The sequence below is a fragment of the Chironomus tepperi genome, unplaced genomic scaffold (assembly GCF_022539635.2).
Source record: "Chironomus tepperi strain 1889 unplaced genomic scaffold, CSIRO-AGI_Ctep_v1 contig_467, whole genome shotgun sequence".
NCBI classification, from domain to species: domain Eukaryota; kingdom Metazoa; phylum Arthropoda; class Insecta; order Diptera; family Chironomidae; genus Chironomus; species Chironomus tepperi.
In genome coordinates this window covers 806,916-830,172 of record NW_027226589.1, presented here as the reverse complement: position 1 = coordinate 830,172, position 23,257 = coordinate 806,916, and the positions used below count along the sequence as shown (strand labels likewise).

Genomic DNA, 23,257 nt, shown 5'->3' with positions numbered 1-23,257 from the left:
TTCTTATTTTTATTTACATCAATTAAGATTCATAAACTTAAACTTTGAGTTTTATTTGAAGTTTGTAGAACATTATTTTGAGAAATTATTTGTTTAATTTGAATTTGAGTAAATCAAGGAACAGACGGAAGTATTAAATAATTAAGAATCCATCAATTGAGTATGAAAAATAAGAACAAAAGTGACCAAATTTTTGAATATTGAAAATTTATTAATTAAAAACATAAAAAACATGAATGTAAGTAATGAATGTACAACATTTTGGATAATTTTCTTATTTATCAAAAGTAAATAATTAAAATAGTAAATTTTATTTTAATTAAAATACTAAAAATATCAGAAATAATTCAAATAATTATTATTTCTTTAAATAATAATTTAAAATAATTTTAAAAAATTAGTTTGATAATTTAAAAAAAAGGATTTAGAAACCCTTATCTTTAATTTAAGGTGCAAAAATTCTAGATAATATCTTATATCAATGAAACTTGCTCTCAAAAGCAATAGTAGCTCATTGCTCAAAGCAAATTGATTTGATTTAATTTAATTTTTATAATAAAAATCAAACCAGACTTCTTTATTTCGTTGGTCAATACAGATCAATTTTAATCAATGCCATCTCTCAAATGGTTCTTTAATCAAACTTTTTGCTAACTATAAAATTTTATTGAAAAATAAAAACTATATCAATACTTAATATCAATTTAATCTTACAGCACATATCATCATTATCATCTCAATAAATAACACATTATAAACATTTATTGTCTCTTACACATTTTAGCCACGAAATTACTTTAATCCTCGAAATATTCAACCTCCACCAAGAAGTTTTCATCCATCAAATCCGCAATTTCAAAACATGATTTCTAATGTTAATATGAGCAGATTCAGTGCAAATGAACCAGCCAGAAATCGACCTATACAACCAAACTATCAAGCTCCAAGAGCTTCAGGTAGTCAGCAAATGCCAATGCAAAGAAAGCGACCATTGAATCCACCAGAACCACCTAAATTCTCCGATATTAATCGTGAGGAGCAGCCACAAAGCAGTATAAATCCTGCATACAAGTCAGCAATTGATGAAGAAATTAAGAAACTCGAAGATAAGTTAAAGGATCACTTACGTGATCCCGAATCTCATCCGTTCTATGAAAAGGAATGGCAGTTGTTTTGGAATCGAAAAGCAGATGAACTAACAAAGCGTGGAGAAGATCCATCGGATTATGACTTCCATGATGAATGGTGTGAGTTTTTTGTGGACAGAATTCGCGAGCTCCATGATGAGGAAATTAAGTGGAAAATTGAGCAAGTTCGTAGGAAATTTGGAGTAACAAAAAGCGACTATCCACCATCCAAAAAAGTCAGAACAAAAAGTGTTGAAAGAATTGAATCCAAAAAGGATAGTGATGATGATGATTACAAGCATTATGATCGTCCTGAACATGACCGGCATGAGTCAGTCAGTCACCGATCAATGGGATTTCATGCAAGTAGCTCACAAGGCTATGAACCACCAAGACAGTTTGATCAAAATGAATTTGATACAAACAATGATCCAATTCCACCATGGAGAATGCAAGGGCCACCAGACATGCAAATGAGACGCAAAACATCAAGGTTTGATCAGCCAGGACCAGTGGAAGAGTTTGTGGATCATCCAAAATTCAGACAGCCATCATTTGATCATCGTGAGCAATTTTCAGGATCACCAAGTAAAAGTTTCAATCTTCAAGGTCAAAACTTCCAGAACCAAGGCATGCAGCCAACGAATTCAGGCATGATGCAAAATCAGCCAAGTTCAAAATATCCAATGAGACAGGATGGTTCATCTAATAATCCCAGATTCATGATTGATCACAACTCAATAGCTAAAAAAAAGAAAGCAACAATTGAAAAGTTACTGAATCACATGCTGCCAACAATACAACTAGAAAATGTTCCATTAACAATGAGAATACCAGAAATTCTCGATTTTTTTATGGGTAAATTGCGCGGCATTGTTGGATGTTTCCGTGCCACAGATTATGTTGCAAAAATGACATCCAAAATTGTCTACATAATTCTTATGGACGAGAAGGAAATCGAAATGATGGAAAATTTAAGGGAAATTTACATGGACGGAAGTTATGTCAGAATATCTAGTGTAAAACTTATGAACGGAAGTGCCATTATGGAGCCAACTATTGCAGAAGTTCCTGGTGCACCGCAAAGCTTATTCCTAACAAATCTCGAAAAGCGAATGACCGAAACGACATTTTATTTGAGGGAACTTGCAAAGCTTTTTGAGTCTCAATTTACAATTACAGGAATTCGAATTTGTCATAATGCAAAGTTGAAAAAATCACGCAATTTTGGATTTGCAAATTTTATTAACAAAGCTTCAGTCGATGAGTTTGATGGACGAGGATTTAAGATGTTTGATTATGAAGTTCGATGCAGTCGAACACTTAAAATTCCACTTTTAATTCATATTGATCATTCTGATGTTTTGGAAACTGATCCTGTCTATTGGACTAATCATTTACGAGGTATCAACTTATTAAATGTTGACATGTAAGCATTGAAAATTAAGTTCACAGAAATAATAAAACTATTGGCTTTATTATCTAAATAATATCATAAAATTTATTCAATTTTTTTATTGACTTGGAATTTTAAATTCCATTTCAATTGACAAGTTCAGTCTGCATGTGCTTGTAGAATAATTTTTACTTTATCTTAGATTTTAGGATTTCTTTCAATCAGATGAACAATTAAGATCATAACCGAATCTGTTACATTACTTATTGCTATTGAGGCGTAAACAATCATAACAAAAATTTATTTACTTAAAAATCATTCAATTATATTTGAACTAGAATGATCCCCCATCAAGCATGGTGGGAAGAATTTAATTTAACGATTAGTTGGGTTTCTATTGAGATTTACATAATAACAAACAAATCTCAAAGTTTAACAAATTTTAGTACATAAAAAGCTAGGAAGTTTGACGTTTATAAAAAAAAGGTGGAGCTTATAGATGACCTAAACTATATATTTGAATTAGTTGAAATTTTTGAAAATTCAATACAAAGACGTGTTTAGGCTTTCAGGATTCCTCATTTTCTACCTTTTTAAGAGTCAGGAGTAATTTTTGAAATGGGATTGATATCAACATGTCTCTCGATCTGGATGTCGAGAGTTTGTCAGAATTAAGAAAGCACGATATGACAGCCATATTCTACTGAATACAACATCTACTATAAACTTAATGATTGTAACTTAAAACAGAATGAAAGATGACTGCTCAAAATTAACGTTTAATTAGTTAACAATTAGGTAACTCATTATATTGAACTAAGCTGTTATCAATGTCTCTTCCTTTGCGATAAATAATCTTGTAAGAAGCTTCCAAGTGCCCAGCTTGCCTCATGACCTTCAATTTTAGTGAAAAGCTACAAATAAATAGAAAAAAGAAATAATAATTTTTTCCAAAAATTTTCTAAAGTTATCCTAAAGATAATGTAAAGAAAATTAAAGATCTTCCATGGTTGCCTGGTCAAAAAAGGCCCCTAAAAAATGAAGTTCTGTCAACTCTGAAATCTACAATCATTAATTGTTAATCAGCACAAAAAAACCATTAGTTAAAATTCAATATGAAATTTATACATTAAAATTCCAAATTGATATTTGTTTACTATTAGTGAACACGTTATGCACTCATTTAAATTTATATATTTAAATTATTTGGTTAAAGCTAAAGCGGTATTTTAAATGAAATCATTTTATTAGCAAATCTATGTTTTGCGATAAAAATTTTTTTATAGTGTCAGGGTTGTAAGAAATATTTATATATCATAAAAACTTAAATTTTGTAATAAACAATATATGTTAATTCGGTATATTGTTAGGGAAAAAATGGCCAAAACCCTAGCATATTGAAGTTAAAAAAACATATTTATTAAAAGATTATATTTTCTTATAAAAAGTTAAGAAATCCTTTTATTAATGGATCTCGGATATCTTTATTGGACCGAATAGGCAAAACCAGTGTTATTCAAACTTTGCTCCTTGATCCACTAAACATTACAGGTATATAGCAAAACGTTTGTCTACGCATTTAGTATACATTCCAGAGAGAAAAATAACACGTTCTAACTAGTTAATGACTAATTTTTACACTCTTGAACCCCAACCAAAAATAAGTTTAATGCCAATTTAATATTAATTATTTGGTTTTGTTACATTTTAAATAATCTCACCTTAATTTTCTTATCGTCTTTCAATCCATATCCATCTTGTAACAGCACAGATATAAATGTCAAATCAAGACACATCCATGGATCCTTATTTGGTTTATTTTCGCAATATTCTAAAGCTTTCAGTCGAAACTTTTCAATCTCAATTTCTTCTCCTTCGTCGTTCTTTTTTATCAGTTTAGCGTCCACTGACCGATCATAAAAATATGAAAATCCATTTATAGTTTGACCTTGAAGACTTGGAATCTTTGGCGTTAGCAATTTTGACACAATTTTTCTTATAGCTATTAAGCAATCATCGAATGTTGAGTTATCGGTAAATTTTGGAGTGATTTTGTACACAATGTTTTGATATGTCCACTCAAATGGACGAGCGTCTGCATTTATACAATAACTGTCAACATTTTGTTGATCTTCTGAAGCGTTTTCGGTGATAACAGCATGCCTTAGTGCCATTAATCCTAATCCAAGATAACTTTTGACAAAAAGTTCCGTTTCACCGTCAAAATTTTGAACTTTATGTGAAAATTCAACCAAATTTTCAGGAATATCATCGACAATCTCGAATGCAATTTGCGTGGAACCTCCTCCAAGATCAAGTGCTGTAACTTTATTATCAGATGTCAACAAATTCCTTAAATAATTTATAGAAAACCATGAACTTATTCCTTCTTCATTTCCATCAATAATTTCAACTGCATTTTTTATCGGCATGAATTTTGACGTCCTGAAGACTTCGCGAACTGCATCCAGAATTTCCTCAGACTTCTCAGGATCCATGAGTCTAAACCCTGCAGTAGCTTTTAATTTTAATGGTGTCGATTTTCTGAATTCTTCAGGAATAAATTCCTCAACATCAAGCAATAATTTTTTAATTTGTTCTTTTGCTTCTTGCGGTAACAATGATGACAAACCTGGTTTTTCCTGTTTGAAAAATTCACTCAATAAATTCAATTCAGTTCCATTTCTTTCAAATTCAAATGCGAGTATTCGAGTGCCTGTGGAGCCCGCATCAATCACAATTCCATACATATGTTTTAATTCGTCTTTTTCGTCTTCAATTTCTAATAAACTTGTACGACTTGCAATAATGTAGCAGTAGACGGCAATTGATGCTACTAATATTACAGCTATTGTGAAAATTGACACAGCAAAAATTGTTTTTTTCTGCATTTTTAATCGCTTTTTTTTAATTCACAACATTAAATACGGACAACCTGACTTATCAGCTCTCGAATTTAGACTGAAAAACACAATACAAAAATGTATGACGCGATATCAGTAACATAATTTAAATATATTTCTATTGAATCTGCATGTATAAAATAAAAAACACACAACCGGTTTATCTCGCGTTTTTTTCAATACATTGCTCACTATAGCAGATGATTTCTTATGTCATTTTCTTGCGTGTGTGGATTGTGACGAAAGCATAAAAGAGAATTCCTAAATTGATGATGCAATTTTCGTGTTTCAATTTTTATTTTAATTTAGTGTGTATATCGGATGCGTTTAGAATGACCATAATTTAAATCAAATTATTTTTAACTCGCTCTAAATGTACTAAATAAAACTTTCTTTGGCTAGCTGGATAAAGGGCGAGATCTCAGCAACCAGACCTCGTAGAATGTTTTAGTTTGAATCCTTAACTCGATATCATCGGTTTATTCCGGTATCGATTGATTTGCAAGCGCAAAAAACCGAAGTAAAATCATTTAACTTTTAAAAATATATTGAGAAATGATTTGGAATTTAACGGAACTTTGTTTTTACGTAAGGCCAGAGACTTATATTTAAATTATAAGTTTTTTCGACGCATTGTTTAAGTTTCTTTTCCATTTGATCTGAATTCAAAATTCAACGATTTTACAACAATAAAACATAGCTTTTGAATTATTTATAAGTCTTAATAATCTGTTTTATTAATTAAATAATTAATATTTATAAAAAACTGAAGTGGATAATCCGAAATTGAGGATTTTTTCTCACCTTTTTGAATATCTGATTAGCATTTAAACTGAAGAATTATTTGAATACCAGTGATTTTTAAACTTTGATATAAGGCACACTAGTGTGTCACAAAATGAGCAGAAATAGAGTTTCTATTCTAATAATCTTTCGAGTTTTTGATAGCATTTGTAAGGAATTCTGACTAAAAACTTTCATCCAAAATCTTTGAAATCCGGCCATTGTTGTGTAGTTAAGGTGTAGTACACGTTATAGAGATTGGTCTTATCTTTAAAAAATTACAAAATTCCTCGTGTTATTGATCGAGGGAGTTAAGCACATTTTTGACCTAGCTATCAGTAATTGATTAATAAGTCGCTTCCAGACCTACGAAACGAGATCCTGTAGGATTCAGGTCGGTTAATTAAATAACCGCATTTTTAAGTAAAAACCGTCAAAAGTTTCGAAATAAATAAAACAAAATTTTCGAACTGTTTTTAAAAAATGTTATTTCGGACACCAAACAAAATAGGTCATTAGACAAAACTCACTAATTGAGTGAAAATGAATTTAAAAGTACTCAATTTATTTCGCATTTGTTAATGACTTCTTCAAATGATATAAAATTTTATTATAAATTAAGTTGTTGATTTGACAAAAATATCAATTCTTTATCTCATTTTAATGTCTAAAGTAAAGTGAAAAATAAAACGTGTCGAAGTGATGAAAAGGATTAAAAACTTTATATTTTTCATTATTTTTCTGATGGTTAGAAATTAAAAATATATTAAAATTTTTAGACATTATAAACTAAAATATATTAAATTTTAGGAAATATATAATTCAAATGGTCAAGGTAAGAAAAAACTTTTAAAACTAAAACCAAAAAATAAAACGTTGTTTAATCCTTCAAAAAAAAATTTTAAATCAGCCTATGCCTACAATGACAATGGCTATAACGATTATAATGGATACAACTACGAAAATGACTACAATTATGACTATTACGGAACATCCAACACGACAAAATTACCTATAATAACAACCAGTACCGCAAAATCTGAACTAAGTTCAGTAACATCAAGCAAAATTTCTGATCCAATTGTTGGATTTTCTGTAGCACCTGCTAATGTCGGAACTATAACAACAACAAGTACCTCGACATCCACGACAACAATGCCTTCAACAACTTCTACAACACAGCCACAGTCAACAATGTCTACTGTTTCAATAACTAAAACAACTGTTGCTGCTTCATCTACAACATCACCAACGACCACAATGACAAACTCTAAAACAACAACCAAAATACTTCCAACAACAACAGTAAAATCTGCTCAAACGACTTTTACGGTGAGTACAAAAATGACAGTAAAATCACAGAATATTCAAAATTCCACTGCTTCTTCATACAAACCGACATTTGGGCCTATTTCGACGTTTAAAACAGTTAAGACAACAAAGAAATCTGACAGTTATGTGATCACAACAAAAACTTCAGGCACTGGTGGAAAAACGACAAAATATAAAAAGAAAAATAATAAAAAGAAGAAAAATAAAATCAAGAAACAACTGGAAAATGGAAAATCACATAAAGTTAATGCAAGAAAAAATAAGAAAAAAACAACTAAAGTGGCAACAACACCCAAAAAACCTAAAAATTGAAGGTTAAAACTAGTTTTAACCCAAAATTAAGATTAAACTGCTTTATTTTGAAATAAAAAAAAAAATTGAAATTGAAAATTTGAGTTTAATTTTTTTTTAAAAAATTAATTTTAAAATAAATCAAGTATTTCAGATTAGTGATGCTGATTGGAGTCGAAACTGGCAAAAAAGTATAGATATATATACTATACCTAGATATACTATAGGCTTGCCATTTTTCCGGAATTATCTTAAGTATTTTGCTGATTTGCCTTGTTAAAATATATTAAGAAATGACCCGATTCTTCGAATCAAATTTTGAATTTTTTAATAAAATACAATTGGTCAAATTAATTTATTTAAAACTGAGATTACCGAATTTATTTCAACGTAGTTTTCGGAATGATATTAAAAATTTTTACCAATGGCTGCCGACGGTTCTTATTTTTCGAAATTGGTTCTTATTCTTCGAAATCAAAATTTCGAAGTAATACTTTTTTCAAATAAAAAATGACGGTTGAAAATATTTTCCTCTTTTAAATGCTAATTTATCTCAATATTTGCATTTCATTTCATATTAACCGATATTAAATAACACATAACGGTATTTTTTAACCATATTTTGTCTATTCTAAGAGATTTATTGCATAAATTATTTCTGTTTGCAAATTGTGTTTGTAAACAAACATTTTTGTTTACAAATTTTGCAAAAGTGAAAATTTGAGAAAATTTCCTTAATTCGAAGCTTCAAGATGATTAGAAGCATTTCCTTAAGTTTATTAAATATGAAGAAAGTGATTAGAGTCATGAAAACACACTGATTAAGCGTGTACATTGAGATTTTGTTAATAATATTTAAATTAACATTTTCGAAGAATTTCGAAAGTCATTCGAACAAAAGTGCGGGAAAATCAGAATTTTAAAAAAAATAACGACTCTCGTTCTTATAGGCAGTCATTGGATTTTTTATAATCGTTTTTTTTTTTTCATTATTGAACCGTGTTCTAATTATCAAGGGTCAGACACTCCAGTGGTACAGTACTGTACTTACTGTACTTACTGTACTTTTCATACAAGTACAGTAAGTACAGTAGGTACAGTACAATACTTACTGTACTTTCATACAAGTACAGTAAGTATTGTAAGTATTGTACTGTACTTACTGTACTTTCATAAAATATTCCAAGGATTATTTTGTTAAATTCTCTTGTAAAGTATGTGAAATTAAGGTTAAAAATCTTAAAATTGTAATTTTTCACCTTAGTTTTCTTATAATAATGTAAAAATAACTCCTACAAATCCGAATTCCAGCTAATTCTGCTTATTTTTGCTTCAATTTTCTTATTTGAAATGAAAAATCACTCGGAAAACCCGAATTTGTCTTCGATTTTCATATTTGGGATGAAAAATCACTCGGAAAAGCCGAATTTGGCCTCGATTTCCATATTTGGAATGGAAAATTAGTCGGAAAAGCCAAATTTGGCTTCGATTTTCATATTTAGGTTGAAAAATCATTCAGAAAAGTCGAATTTGGTCTCGATTTCCATATTTGGGATGAAAAATTAGTCGGAAAAGCCAAATTTGGTTTCGATTTTCATGTTTAGGTTGAAAAATCTTTCAGAAAAGCCGAATTTGGCATTGATTTTCTTATTTGGGATGAAAAATCACTCGGAAAAGCCGAATTTTGCTTTGATTTTCATATTTAGGTTAAAAAGTCTTTCAAGAAAACCAAATTTTGTCTCAATTGGATGAAATTGATGTATGAAATTTTTGAAAATGTAAATTTGAACATCAGTTTTCTTATTTAAAGGTGAAAAACTTTGAAAAAACAATATTTTCTATTAAACTTCCTTTAAAAATAGTGAAATTTAATAATTTTTATCACTTTTTCATTATAAAAATGATAATACAAGTATTGTAAGTACAGTACAATACTTACTGGACTTTTCATACAAGTACAGTAAGTACAGTAGGTACAGTACTATACTTACTGTACTTTCCATACAAGTACAGTAGGTATTGTAAGTATTGTACTGTACTTACTGTACTTTCATATAAATTCAACAAGTACAGTAAGTACAGTACTGTACTTTTGGAGTGTCTGACCCTTGCTAATTATTTCTTCTACTAGGTTTTAATTAATTTATTTAAATATTTTAATTAATATTTTTTTGATTTATGCCAAAAAGGAAACTTATGTATCTTCGATCTCTGTACTTAATTTCATACCATCATTCATTTATTTTATACCTTAACATTTCAAAGATTTTTATACCGTTTTAAGTTGTACCTTACAGCTACGCTTCAGATGGATTTTTCTTTGATAGAAAATATTTACAAAAGTAGAAGGATTAATACAAGAAAATAACATGACACATGATTTTCTTTCATCAAAATGTGTCAAAAACATAAAACATGATTTTGAAGTTTATCCTTTAACACGACGATGTATCGGTTTCAAAGAGACTGTGACGAGTAAATTGGTTTCAATTTGAATCTCTCAATTAACAACACTGACCCAATAAATGTAACAAAAAAAAAACAAAGTTAATTTTCTTTTTGAGTTCTCAAATCAAAGTTCATTAACACAATGAAATGCAAATTTTTATTTTTGCTTGTCTCTTTAAGCTCTTAGTACAGAAAAAAACGAAATGCTAAAAAGATCTATCCTTACTTTTCTACATTTCCAATCTTAATTGAAATGAGTAAATTCCTCTTTTGTTTTGTATTATTCTCATTATTATTATTTCTGAAAAGAAAGATGTAAAAAAACAAACAGAATTGCGAGATGCGACACAATTTTTCTTTTCTATTGAGGAAATTTTCATCTTCTTTACTTTCACAGTTTTAGCTTGATTATCAAACATAAAATGGAAAATTTAAAAAAAAGTTTATAGATTGAGAGATGTGGGTTTTGGCAGGATTTGGTGGTGATTTCACTCTACTCATATTTTCTAAAGTATGATTAAAAAATGTCATATACGAGAGAAATTACTATGGCGATTCCATGAACTTCGATATTAAGGTGCACTATAGATCTAAAACCGAAGCTCCTAGTCATGTCTTCGAATCTTAAATAAATGCAAAAATAAGCGCTTTTAAAATTCTGCATTAAAAAATCTCTCACAAATTTCTTTTAGTTCTGCGAATGAACGAGACGGTTGAAAATGAGAAGGGTTGCATAGAAATAAATTGACGCGCATCATGGTTTAGATCTTTTGCGGGTGTACAATGCAGATAAATAATGGATATAAATAGAAATAGAAATTATATTTTTAATTAGCTTTAAGTCTCAGAAATTGAAAACGCCATTGTATTTCTTCATTTATAAAAAAGTTTTATTTATTGAAAGTTGTAAAGAATTTTATTAACATTTTAGTAACAAATTTTAGTTAAGTTTGCTTCTCGTTATTAAAAGTGTTTATTGTTTCTTGTTTTTAAAACTCAATTTGGTCATATTGAACATAACGTAATGAAAATCGTTGTAAATTTTCAACATTCAGTGTCGAAGGATTTCGACAATCTGATTTCCACCTGAAATGACCTGTTAATTGAGCGAACCTTTTTGAAATTTGATGAATGTTCCATGTTCGTGCAATATCGTAAATATAGTAAATACTTTAATTTGAAAATAAATTTTAGCTTTTAAATAACTTTTTATTGGTTTATTATAAAATTTAATATTATTTAAAAAATTGAATAAACGAATTTTAGAAATTGAAAATTAAAAATTAGAAAAAAATATTAAAATGTATAATCTTGTTGGTGTGATATTTATTTTTACGCACATGGTAAATTCAATTTAAAATATTTTCACTTTAAATCTCTTAAATATTATTGTCATTCTGGTGATTATCATCAAATTTTAATTTTATATGCGAATTATTTTCCAAACTCTTTAAAAATTTGTTTGCTTGTTTGTTTCCAGCTTTGGCTGATTGATTTATTGCTTTCAGAGATTCTAAATCTGTAATGTAATAAAAAATATGATGTTATGAAAAATCAAGTGAATAATTTTTAAAATATTGTTTTTGCATCCGCAATGTGCATCAAAGAATTAGAATTTCTTTGAAGATGAGGAAGGCCTCTGAGGCGCATTTTTAATCTTGAAATCTTAATCTTTTAATCTTAAAATCTAAACAAAAAAATTATTGCCACTTTCATTAAGAGATACATTCTTACCACAACTTGATAGTTTTGTCAATGTCAATTCAACTTCTTGTGTGTCATTTCCATGAGTAACTTCTGGAATATCTCTGAATGACATAAAGGCTTCTCCCAAAAATCTGCTATTTCTTTCTTCTGCATTCCTATAGTCAAAGCAATTTAAAGAAGCACAAAATGAGCCTAACATGTTGAAAAATGATTCCTTGTCCTTAACTTTAAAGTGAATAAATGATTCTTCTACTTTTATGTCCTTTTTTATTGTAATATTTATTCTGCTAGAAGCAATGTTTCCAATATTCTTACTTTGCCATTTAATCTTTCGGGGATTTGGAAATTTTTCTTTTGGAATCATTAAAATTTTGATATACGGCTGTTTAATTCCGTCTTCATCAATTGATACGAGATTTTCAGGCATCTTAATTTCAATTGTCAACACATTTTGGTAAATAAAGCACTTGATTGATAAATTTCCATAAAGATTCACGCCGTCTTTTTTTAACTTTTGCTGACTTTCATGTCGACTTATGTAATATTGGCAAATAAGTTCGGATATGCTGAACCTGTTTCGTTGAAGAACACTATCAATATTTTTAACTTTTCTTGTTGTTGGAACGTCTTCAATAAAATTGTCATCACTGAGATATCTGAATGCAACTTTTAAGTTTTCAAAAACTATATATAAATTTGAGAAAAATTTTGGTAACTTTTTTGTTTTTAGTCCAAATTGAACGCATTGAACGATGTTTTTTACAACATATTGCCACAAAATTAACTTTGACTTTTTGAATTCTCTTTCTGAAAATTCATCAAAAAATGTTACAAGTATTTGCTCTACGCTATTCGGCAGTGAATTTCCAACAATTTGTTGATTTTCCTCAATATCCTCATATAGAAGTTGTTTGATCATTGGAATTAATTTTTGTATCGAAAATTCAATGAATTTATTAATCATGACTTTAATGTTTTGTTGTGAATTTTCAACGTGTTTAGAAATTACGTTCTGGTCAGTCATCCTATCTCTCATAAGCTCATCGATCAATATCTCAAAATTTTCAGAGAAATATTTAAAATTTGCAATAGAAACAGACAATTCAACTGGAATTGTAAAAGAATCAATATTTTTTGACTCCAAACATTTCTTAGCTTTATCCAAAAAAGTCTCAAAGTACAACTTAGAAAATGCGCAAAATTGTTCGACTATTCTTTTTAACATGTTGCCTTCCTTAGCCTTTGTTAAACCAATCAACACGTCCCAATTACGCTTAATTGAAAACAGTGTCTGCATTGTATCAATGACTGATGGTGACATTTTACTAATATCGGAATCAGGTTTTAAATGATCGGATTCAACTGTTTTTGTTATTCTAATATTAAAAAAAAAAGATTAAAATACAAAAGTTATGTCAAATATTAGAATATGATATTTCAACTTTGACCGTTGATCGAGATTGATATGACAAAATTGTATGAAAGCGACCAGACATTAAATTTTTTAGCTTACCTCGTTTTTGTATGAAATGCAAAGAATTTAAAAAACTTATCAACTCCAGGAGCAAACCAGTTATAGAATTGAGTTGTCTCAAACTTATTGTCTACAAAATGTTGTTTTCCGTAATTAACAAACTTTTCAAGTTCACAATAAAGCTCAAAAAGCTTCTTGATAGATATTTCTTCTTTTTGAATAAATTCATCATCATTTTCGTTGCAGCATTTCATTTTGCAGATTTCGAGGACTATTGGCTTTACTAAAATTGTTAATTGTGTATCGTAGATCTCGTACATTTTTTTGGATATTGAAATGTCTGAAAAACTAAAAATGAAATTGAGAGTTTAATATATAAAAGTCATTTATAAAAAAGGACTAGATTTACATGTCAAAACACTATCAGGTCAATTAAAATAATATATATTTAATAAAGTATGTACATAAGTAAGTGAATGATGAATTTGTTAACTGCAAATTGAGTAATAGTGCTTTGCCATATTCATTTGCAGCTTATTTATTTTAGGGGAAATCTGAAAATCCTTTTTAATTGATTATTGTAGTCATAATATGATTTTTCAGAGGTCGAGATCGACTTTTTCGGCTAAACCCATATTTTGCATTTTTTTTTGTCGAGTTGAAACCATTTTAATTTTGTTAACCTTAAAAGTCTAATAAGCTCTAAATTCAGCTTAAAATGATTGTTTAGCCGATTTTTAGCCGATCAGTTAAGAAATCGGCTAAAGTGCAATTCCGAACTTTTTATACCTTAAAGTTTAGCAAATATTGCACAGATTCCTAGTATTTCATATAGAGAACAGTTTTAACAACTAACATAAGTTTGTAGATGACTTTATACTTGCAAAAAATGCAAAAATAATTTTAGCCGAGAAAACCGGCTTCGACCTCTGTGATTTTTCATCCTTAGAAATAGTCATACAACCATTCAAATAAAAGTATATCAGACTAACCTTCTAAAGTTTTGATCGAAATCAGCAACAAAACTCTCTCGATGTTCAACAGCCAATCTAATTACTCGAATTAGTTCACTTAATCTTTTTTCATTGTCATCATTATGATTTAACATCAATTTATCAATATTTTTATTTAAATGTTCGACAGTTCCATTTTCAAAGTTCTTAATCATTAATTTGTATAGATCATTTTTGTTTGGCAGCATCCTCGAGATTCCATCATTCATGTAAACTTTTTCTAATCGATTAATGATTTCTAGTATTTGGTTGAATGTTGTAACTTTTGTTGTATGTTCCGCAGCATATTGGGTCTCATTTGATTCAGTTTCGTTGTGAATTTCATAATCATGAATGTTTTTCATGTAAAGTATAAAAAAATTCAACAAGATATTCTTGGATTCACAAAATAGCTTCTCAACTTCCTCATCATTTGTGTTTAATTGGTCTCCAATAAGCTTTTCCTCAATATTTTTTTTATTCTTCTTTTTGAAGGGATTAATCTTTCTTAAAGCTTTTTTAATTTTTCCTTTATCATTTTTCTTGTCTAAGTTTTCATCCTCGTTTTCATCGACTAAAATATTAAGTAACTTAGTGAAAGCATTTAAATTCAATGGATGCTCTAATTGAACCTCGCAATAAGCAATCCATTTAGCAAAGCTGGCATTTATCTCATCAATTTTGTAATATTCTGCATGAATTGCAACCAAAACTTTTGGGAGAAGTTCAAAGTTTGTCCATTGATAGTACTGAACATTTATTCGATGTAATTCATATCTAAGTAATGTTCGGATCAACGAAGCATGCCCCACAATATTTCCAACCAAAGATGTTCCTGGTGAAAGGTGGTAGGAATTTCCACTAAATGGTTTCATCTCCAATGCATTTTCGTCAAATATTTCTGAGTTGCTTGAGAATTTTTTGACTATAGCATCTTTAGATACTTCGATGTGTTCATTACTTAATACTTTAAATGCATTTTCAATGTATTCAATTGCTGATAATCTTAAAATCGGAAAATGGTTCTCTTCAGTGTTATTTAATAAATTATTGGTGAATTTTTCATCGTCGTTATTTACTAAGAAAATCATTTCTTCATAAATTCTATCAGTTTGCGGAAATCCTTTACTTATCGGATACATTTTAGTTTAATTTCTAAAAATTAAATAATATATTATTGATTGATACAAGATAATTAGGAGAATTTTGGAACATCTTGTTGAAAAAGTATGATTTTTGACAATGTCGGTAGATATCAAAGAATAAACAAGTAATAAAAACACATTTTAATGACAATTTGATTAATAAACGTGAAAGAAATTGCATTTTAGAATTTTTAAAACAAGAGTAATAATTCATTTCTCATTTGTTCTGAAACAGCCATAAAATAAACCACTAAATATGAATGATGACTGAAGTCCTATAGCTGTGATTACTCAGTACTAATCTAAAATTCTAAATATAGCTGATTTTTTTTAAAGTTATCTTTCTTTTTTCAGAATGCTCATACTGAATGCTTATACTGTTTAACAAACGGGGATTTTTTAATTTTTTATATTTCTGCTTTAAAAATTAATTTATGATTCTTAACATTGGCAATATCAATGATTTTTGGTTTTGGTCATATATGAGAGAGATTATGGATTTTTGAATCTAAACTTTTTGCACTATCTAGGTACAATTTTAAATTAAATTGAAAGCTTTTGAGAATAGAATAAACGACCGGTATAGAGATATTTTTACACACTTTCTAGAATATCCTATAAAATAGAAAAATCAGAATTATATTACTGAACATACCTCTTTATGTTTTTTTATTATTTTTATAATATGTACTTTATTTAGAAACTGCTTATAATAAATGAACTTGCATCGATGAATGCTCAGAGAGATTTAAAAAATATACACTCAAAAAATTGTTCTATTTATGATTAATTGCTTGAAACATTCCAAGATAATTTAATATGAGTGTTATTTTCGATGTATCACAGATAGAAGGATTAAATTATCCTTTGCATAATGAAACTATAATTATTATAATTTATAGAAATTGTTATTTTGAAAGTTAAAATCGTCTTTTCGAAAAAAAAATTTGATTATGTATGTATTTCGAGTATGTATTCCATTTTTGAAAACTTGTTTACAAAAGGGAGCTTAATAATGCACTTTGTTCGTTCGGTCATTCGGTCGTTCGGCTGGAACGCGAGATCTCGAAAACTAGACATCGTAGAGAGCTCTAGTTTGTTTTCATAGCTTAGTTCTATCCAGTTATTGGGTTATCGGTCATTTAGAAGTTTCAAATCAAAGCATAAATACTATAATTAATCACTTTTTGATTTCAGTACAAAACGTGAAGAACTTTTGGCGAATAAATTTTAAATTTCACAAATTCGTCAGAAAGTTTGAATTTCAGAAAACCGTTACTTCTTAATATGTATGATTTTTTTAAGAGTGGTGGGAAGTGGTCTGAATCTTACTGGATCTCGTTTTATAAGTCAGTAAACTAAATTATAAATCAATTACTGATCTCTGAGACAAAAATGCGCTTAAGTCCCTCGATCAATAACACGAGGACTTTTTTAATTTTTTAATCTCATTTTAAGCTTAAAAAAAAAAATACTTACAGACAACAACAAAAAATCATTTATATATGGAAAAACCCATTTTGAGCACAGACGTAAAGTTTGCAAGACTTAATTTTTTTGTTAGAGCTCATCATAATTACATAATTTATCACTGCTAAAGTGATAAACATATCATTAATATATGTTAGAATATTACATGGAAAAATTGTAACGACTGAAAATTAAAAAGAAATTAAAACTTTAAAATATTTAAAAATTGAAAAAAGTAACAATTTTAATAAAATAAACTTTTTACTGAATACATTTTATTTAATATTATTAATTTTTTACACGAAATATTTTTTAAATACTATATCATTACTATGACTTTCTATTTTAATTGCATGGTCATCAGTAAACCTCCAATAGAAAAATCTTTTTTTTATCAAGTCATTATCCCTCTAGCTTCGCGAAAACATATATTTAAGAACGATTGCGGAATTAGTTAATAACTTTTTGATCAGTTTCACATATTTGGTCTCAACGACCAAAAGATACGATGTTTTAAGACTTCTGTTTTTAGTTTACACATTAAGAATTCAAAAACTAATACCTATTTGAAATTTTCGTTCATTTTCAGCACCTTTTTTATGTGTCATTGCAATACAAAATGTAAAATTAACATCTTGTTTGAAATACTTTGTATTTGCATAGTTTTACTTTAAAAATATTAAGTAAACCAAGAAAACGTGCCGAAAAAGTACTGCACAGCTTTTCTTTAAAGCATTTTAAAACAGATCTATTATGCTTAACATTGTACAGTATAGTAAATCTGTTCTTAGAAGTTACAACAACGAAGCATTAAAATTAAGAAAAGCACGAAAATTGTAAATTAAAGATTTTAGAAAAAACTGTTTTTTTTTCAAGGAATCTAGTTTTTAATGTCCAGCACATTTTCATTTTTCTCTCACAGATCTAAGAGTTCTTCTTTCTATCATTTAATCTCTTATCATCAATTGAGGGTTTCTGATGTCTAGATTTCAACATATTTTCAAGGATAAGAAACTGCAAGTATATTTTGATTAGAGTTTTCAATCCACGCAAAATATACTGAACAATATAATTACATACAATCCAATCCCAGGAACCCTAATAATGATCTTTGTTCTTTCTCTAGTCTTGTTTTCATCCTCAAAATCAGTTATAACAAATTTCAATTCCTTAAACATGTCCTATCCACTTTTGTCAATTTAATTGAAAAATCTGTGCACTAGAAAAAAAATTGATGAAATTTTTAAAGTATAAATCATGTTTTATAATTCAATTATTTTCTATAATTACAAGCAAGAATTTTATTTGGTGAATTTGTTTCACAAAAATGCATTTTTTTATTTTAATTTACAATATGCAATATTTTTTAAGCCGAAATCTGTACAATTATCAATTAATGACAACAATTTTAATGTCACAAGTCGACAAGTCAATTACATTTTCAACATAAAATTTAGCATTAAAATAATCTTCCAAACTTGAAGTAAGCAACACAATTAATAAGAAAATATTTATTTTAACATTCTAAACTGTAGCAAGAAGAGGAGGAGCCTTCGAGAACTGAAAAATTGTTTTTTGAAATTCAATTTTTTTTAAATACTTTTCTATTTGGTGATTGGAAACTGTAGTAAAAGTAGGGTTGGACAAATATCCGAATATGAGCAAAAAAATATTCGAATATGCATTATTCGCATTTGTGAAGTAATTTCATAAAAAAGTTGATCAAAAATCCTTTTTTAGCTTTTTTTGGCGACCCCTCTATCCTAATAATACAGCATTCTTAATTTCAACGTTCAAAAACCATCTAAGGAGAAAACAATATTATTTCGAATTTCTAGTATTTTTCGGAAGGCAATCATCCTCAACCATTTCTCTGAAAGTTCTTGAGAACACGATAAATAACTGTTAGTTATAGTTGCGTCATCTGAGTCTCGTGCATTGTCTCAACATGTCGTCCATGACTATCTACTTCGGCAAATCCATTTCCATTTGCTATACGTCGTTGAGTGCGTACGAGACATCGTGGTAAAAAGATTTTTGTAAATGCATCACGAAATTGTCGAGACATTGAGCAGTAAAGGATAAAGTTTATGGATGAATTCAGCAGGGCGAGAAAATCCATTAAATCACCTGTGAATGAGAAGTAAAAAAAATACGTTTAAATGACTTTTTGCTTTGTTTAGGTGTTTTATATGAATTCTAGGGAGCACTGCTTAATGTTTTGATTGAGATGAAGATGAATGACTTCGAAAACGATAAAAGCTGTGTGAATTATTGCAGGATGAAGGCAAATGACTTTCAGATTTTGAAGAAAAAAAAGACAATCACAAATATAATTTGAAGAAGAAAGTAAGAAAAGTAAGAAAAGTTATGCAAGAAAGCTTCATGAATATTTCATAATTTTCATTAGGAAATTTGTAATTTTACCAATGAAACGCATTTAGTGACTTCTTATTATTCAAAACAGGTCTCGTTTCAACATACATAATACTTTCATGTCGTTTTCATGAAAAATTCAATTTTTTGTTCTCTTATCTTAAAAATAAGCTTTGTGATGATGTTTGGGAATTTGTTTGGGTAAATCTTCGTAATTGCTGATTTCGACTCTTTTTACAGTGACAATGGATAATCGATTTCAGAATAATTCATTAAACATTTTTATGAAATCAAAAACTGAGAAATCAGGTGATACCCTAACTTTGCCTCTAAATTTCAAGCACGAATGTTATTTAAAAGTCATTTTTTCCTGTAACTAAGTTAAAATAAATCATTTTATTTTAAATCAATAATTCATCAAACATATTCAGTTTCAATCTCTTGGTTAATTCATGGTTAATTCATTATAAATTATTAATAACATACCCAATTTCTGGTAGCAGTGAAGATAGAAATCTTGATGTAAGACAGCCGACATGAGACCCAAAATGCCTTGCGGAACTTCAGTAATTAAAAACAAGAACAAAACAGCAATCAGCATCTTTGTTGTCCTATCAGCTTGTTTCTTTTTGTTCAACAACTTTGCAGACATTTGCAAATTTCCACTCAACTTTTCCTTTCTCTTTTTAGCTTCATAAAGCGTACGAACTAGTTGAACGGAGAAGTAGGTCAGCAGCATGCAAGGTAAAAGCTTAATAATGACTGAATAAACCCAGAGGAATGCCTGGTTATATGACATATAAAAGCTTGATACTTGAACATAATATTTTGTGTACTTTTCAAAATCTCCATTTTCTTCATCAATTGTTGCAAGAAACTGCGATTCTGTATCATTAATGTTCGAAGTTTTATATTCTGTCATATTACCTTTGTACACGTAAGTCGATTTAGATTGTATTGTTAATGACATGTAGTATGGTAAGCATATAATTGGACTTATGACATATGATGCAATTATTGCCCACAGCGTTCGATTCATAAACGCATTTTTACATGATGGATGACATACAGAGATGTATCGCCAAAGTGCCAATGTTATTGTTAAAAATATGGATACGGTATGTGCTGTTTGACTTAACATAGCATGTGTATAAATATAATGTGCATATCCATATGTTAGTCTCTCGGGTCGCGAATTTATACTGAATGCATGATCAAGTGCATATGGGAAATAAACAAGCATAACTAAGAAGTCCGAAATCGCGAGTCCAGTCAATATATAGTTTATATGTGTTCGGAGATCTTTTTGTGACAGAACAATAAAGTTCAGGACATTGGTGATGCAACCAAATATGCAAATGCACAGGCTCAGCTTAAAATTAATAGCGTTGAAGCTGTGAATGAGAAATCAGAGAGGAAATTTTTAATGAAAATTCATATGTACATGGTAGTGAATTGAGGTTTAGAATGCATGAAATAGATTTTATGGCACTAAATTGCTTTTTAGAATGGTTTTTCATGTAGATTTACTATGTTTGTTTTCTTGCTATCTTGTGAATCAACCCTATTTCTGTGAATGTTTACAACTGAAACGTTAAGGTAGATTAAAATGAGTCTGTTTATTTTTGATTGACAAAATAGAATTTAATCAATAATTGGATATTATTGTTATAACTTGATGTTGTAGTTAACTTAGATGTGTCCCAATTTTACTCAAACGGCTTCTACAATAGATTCTATCAAATATGCTAATGTTTTTAATTAGATCTATCATGTCTATAGAATTCGCTGTGATTCATTGAATCGACAGAAAATTTTGTGAGAGTTACTTTTAAACCCTTTGGTCCTAATAATAATCTAAGGAACATAGTAATCGAAAATCTTGACATGAATAGTTTATTGAAATCTAAGCTGTATTGTAAGTAAGTAATCAAAAGCAGCGAAAAAGCATCAGTTGCGTAGTGGTAAGAGTGTCGGTCTAACACTCTAACGACCCGGGTTCGATCCTAGAGAAAGTGCTTTTTCGCTGTTTCTAGTCACATCAACTCGTCCCTTATGGGATGTCACCGTATCATGAAAATATCATTTTATTATCAAAAATCCATAACTAAAATGAGAAAAGCTGCTGCTTGAACTCTTAAAATATATTATATACTTATTGTTATATTAAAATACATTAAAATAAAAAATAATGTTTTTTTAAATAAAAAATGTTAGTAAGTGAATAAACAAAAACTTGAACATAAAACCAGACATTAGGATAACAATAATAATTTACTAACATGATTTACTGAAAACATATTTTTTTAAAATTTGATTTTGTTCTTGTTCTTATATTAAGAAATCCAACAAGGTAATACTCAAAATTCATCTAAATGTTTGACCGAATGAAAGGAAAGTTTGTAGTTGTGAGAAATTTTAATCTTTTGAATGCTTTTTGGTAAGAGAATTGATTAATTACAATAAATTAGACGGAAGCAAATGTTTTTTTATACTGACGTAAATAGGAGCTTAAAATGTTCTCAAATTCAAAAATTCTTATTTTGCTCCGGTCATTAAAAATCTTAACCATAACATTATTATAAAGCATCAAACACAATAAACTTTCATTAATATTACTAAACATACTCACAATGTATGAAATTCATCAAGATTATTTTGACAGAATGGAAACTCAATAGTATTGTTTGTCATATCAAGTGTTGACATCTCTGTTGCTGATTTCTCTCTCTCCTTTGGAATATAATATAATATTTGTGTAGTCTTTTGGGATTTACTTTATTTCGTCTCTCTCTCTAAGAGTGTTGTGACATTCATGAGAGCTTTTAGTAACATCTGTGAACTTTGTAGCTGCATTGGATCATGCACTGTAATTTGTTGCTTACACTTTGGATGTTTTGAATTTTTTTTTATTTTTCACACTGACTTTAGTGTTTCAAGTACAAAATTTATCGCCTGCAATTTATTTATCTCTAGTGTCAATTTCTTTCACTCATTTTAATTGAAACTTTTCACTTTTTCAAGCTATAAATCGTCCACAAAACATTGCACAGCTTGATAAAAGCTTCTTGAGTTTGTATTGTGTGAATAGGTGGGATAGGAATGAAAATTAATTGTTGTAATATCGGCCTGGTCGAAAATTTGAGGAAATTTCAATAACGGTTTTTTACAATTCAAATATTATAGAACAATTTGTGTGAATGCAACAAAAATTTGGTTTGAAAAAAAAATCACTAAATCTATTCCATTGCCTTTGATTAAGATCGATTATCGCACAGAATACACTTTATTTAATCATTCTCTGCCTGAATATTAGTTCAATTCTATTTCATTAATTAGTTTTTAATGAATCTTTGTTTGTTTACAATAATTTTGCTGACTAAATTTCGTTGAAAAAATTCAAATTTATGGCAAACCGTTACAAAATTTTTCAACAAAAATGTTAATTTAACTATTTTAAACAAGATTAATTCATAAATTTAATAATCAGAAATGAAAAAGGCTGTTTATTGTGAATTTCAAGTTCAATAATTAGTTTTAGATTCCTGAGAGCTAGGAAGTGCTGTAATGTGATGATTGGAGTTGTTATCGAGTCAGGGAGGTCACTGAAGGACTGTTTGACTGTTTTAAGTAGATGAATGCTAGAATATGTGCTGAATATTACCATATATCGGGTATATCCCTAATCAACAGTGTTTTTCGGATTCATCTCTGTCCAGGCGTGAAATAAGTCATAAAACTGACTTGCTTTGCCACTAATTGCTTCGGCACAATTCAGTCGTTGTTTTAAAAATCTGTTTTATCATCGCCCGG

The 23,257-nt window shown here is 28.8% G+C and overlaps 5 protein-coding genes across 7 annotated transcripts; 2 read left to right on the top strand and 3 right to left on the bottom strand.

Moving 5' to 3' along the window:
* Nucleotides 1–19: 19 nt before the first annotated feature.
* Nucleotides 20–7,931, top strand: LOC139099436 (uncharacterized). 2 transcript variants are annotated; one of them, XM_070651889.1, is made up of 5 exons: nucleotides 20–238; nucleotides 785–6,956; nucleotides 7,020–7,044; nucleotides 7,120–7,541; nucleotides 7,639–7,931. In XM_070651889.1, the coding sequence occupies exons 1-2, from the start codon at nucleotides 233–235 to the stop codon at nucleotides 2,558–2,560; spliced, it is 1,782 nt and encodes a 593-aa protein (XP_070507990.1). In that variant the 5' UTR covers nucleotides 20–232; the 3' UTR covers nucleotides 2,561–6,956; nucleotides 7,020–7,044; nucleotides 7,120–7,541; nucleotides 7,639–7,931. The 2 variants fall into 2 exon arrangements, with proteins under 2 accessions (XP_070507990.1, XP_070507989.1); XM_070651888.1 differs by having other exon boundaries at nucleotides 7,120–7,931.
* LOC139099444 (ectonucleoside triphosphate diphosphohydrolase 5-like) lies at nucleotides 2,602–5,493 on the bottom strand. Of its 2 annotated transcripts, XR_011545309.1 has the most exons (3): nucleotides 4,245–5,493; nucleotides 3,244–3,437; nucleotides 2,602–2,830 (listed from the first exon to the last, which is right to left on the bottom strand). XR_011545309.1 is itself a non-coding variant. In XM_070651898.1 (2 exons), exons 1-2 carry the CDS (start codon nucleotides 5,412–5,414, stop codon nucleotides 3,351–3,353), a joined length of 1,257 nt encoding a protein of 418 aa, XP_070507999.1. In that variant the 5' UTR covers nucleotides 5,415–5,493; the 3' UTR covers nucleotides 2,602–3,350. The 2 variants fall into 2 exon arrangements, 1 of the variants encoding a protein (XP_070507999.1); XM_070651898.1 differs by having other exon boundaries at nucleotides 2,602–3,437.
* On the top strand, nucleotides 5,505–7,853 carry LOC139099314 (uncharacterized). The gene is made up of 3 exons (XM_070651738.1): nucleotides 5,505–5,522; nucleotides 7,020–7,044; nucleotides 7,120–7,853. The coding sequence occupies exons 1-3, from the start codon at nucleotides 5,505–5,507 to the stop codon at nucleotides 7,851–7,853; spliced, it is 777 nt and encodes a 258-aa protein (XP_070507839.1).
* A 3,664-nt stretch (nucleotides 7,932–11,595) lies between the features above and the next one.
* LOC139099433 (protein unc-13 homolog 4B-like) lies at nucleotides 11,596–16,335 on the bottom strand. The gene is made up of 5 exons (XM_070651882.1): nucleotides 16,254–16,335; nucleotides 14,454–15,608; nucleotides 13,501–13,809; nucleotides 12,015–13,363; nucleotides 11,596–11,799 (listed from the first exon to the last, which is right to left on the bottom strand). Exons 2-5 carry the CDS (start codon nucleotides 15,593–15,595, stop codon nucleotides 11,660–11,662), a joined length of 2,940 nt encoding a protein of 979 aa, XP_070507983.1. The 5' UTR covers nucleotides 15,596–15,608; nucleotides 16,254–16,335; the 3' UTR covers nucleotides 11,596–11,659.
* Nucleotides 16,336–18,563: 2,228 nt separating this feature from the next.
* On the bottom strand, nucleotides 18,564–22,563 carry LOC139099445 (G-protein coupled receptor dmsr-1-like). The gene is made up of 3 exons (XM_070651899.1): nucleotides 22,077–22,563; nucleotides 19,931–20,838; nucleotides 18,564–19,198 (listed from the first exon to the last, which is right to left on the bottom strand). Exons 1-3 carry the CDS (start codon nucleotides 22,151–22,153, stop codon nucleotides 18,978–18,980), a joined length of 1,206 nt encoding a protein of 401 aa, XP_070508000.1. The 5' UTR covers nucleotides 22,154–22,563; the 3' UTR covers nucleotides 18,564–18,977.
* Nucleotides 22,564–23,257: the final 694 nt, after the last annotated feature.

What these genes read in the sequence shown, in the direction of transcription:
- LOC139099444 (XM_070651898.1), bottom strand. Translation starts at nt 5,414, where the DNA reads ATGCAGAAAAAAACAATTTTTGCTGTGTCAATTTTCACAATAGCTGTA. An exon ending in AAGACGATAAGAAAATTAAG is followed by an intron (nt 3,438 to 4,244) that starts GTGAGATTATTT and finishes ATTTATTTGTAG; the next exon opens with CTTTTCACTAAAATTGAAGG.
- LOC139099314 (XM_070651738.1), top strand. An exon ending in ATATAATTCAAATGGTCAAG is followed by an intron (nt 7,045 to 7,119) that starts GTAAGAAAAAAC and finishes ATTTTAAATCAG; the next exon opens with CCTATGCCTACAATGACAAT.
- LOC139099433 (XM_070651882.1), bottom strand. Translation starts at nt 15,595, where the DNA reads ATGTATCCGATAAGTAAAGGATTTCCGCAAACTGATAGAATTTATGAA. An exon ending in GCATTTCATACAAAAACGAG is followed by an intron (nt 13,364 to 13,500) that starts GTAAGCTAAAAA and finishes TTTTAATATTAG; the next exon opens with AATAACAAAAACAGTTGAAT. An exon ending in GACAAAACTATCAAGTTGTG is followed by an intron (nt 11,800 to 12,014) that starts GTAAGAATGTAT and finishes ATTACATTACAG; the next exon opens with ATTTAGAATCTCTGAAAGCA.
- LOC139099445 (XM_070651899.1), bottom strand. Translation starts at nt 22,153, where the DNA reads ATGTCAACACTTGATATGACAAACAATACTATTGAGTTTCCATTCTGT. An exon ending in CTTGATGAATTTCATACATT is followed by an intron (nt 20,839 to 22,076) that starts GTGAGTATGTTT and finishes TCTCATTCACAG; the next exon opens with CTTCAACGCTATTAATTTTA. An exon ending in TCACTGCTACCAGAAATTGG is followed by an intron (nt 19,199 to 19,930) that starts GTATGTTATTAA and finishes TCTCATTCACAG; the next exon opens with GTGATTTAATGGATTTTCTC.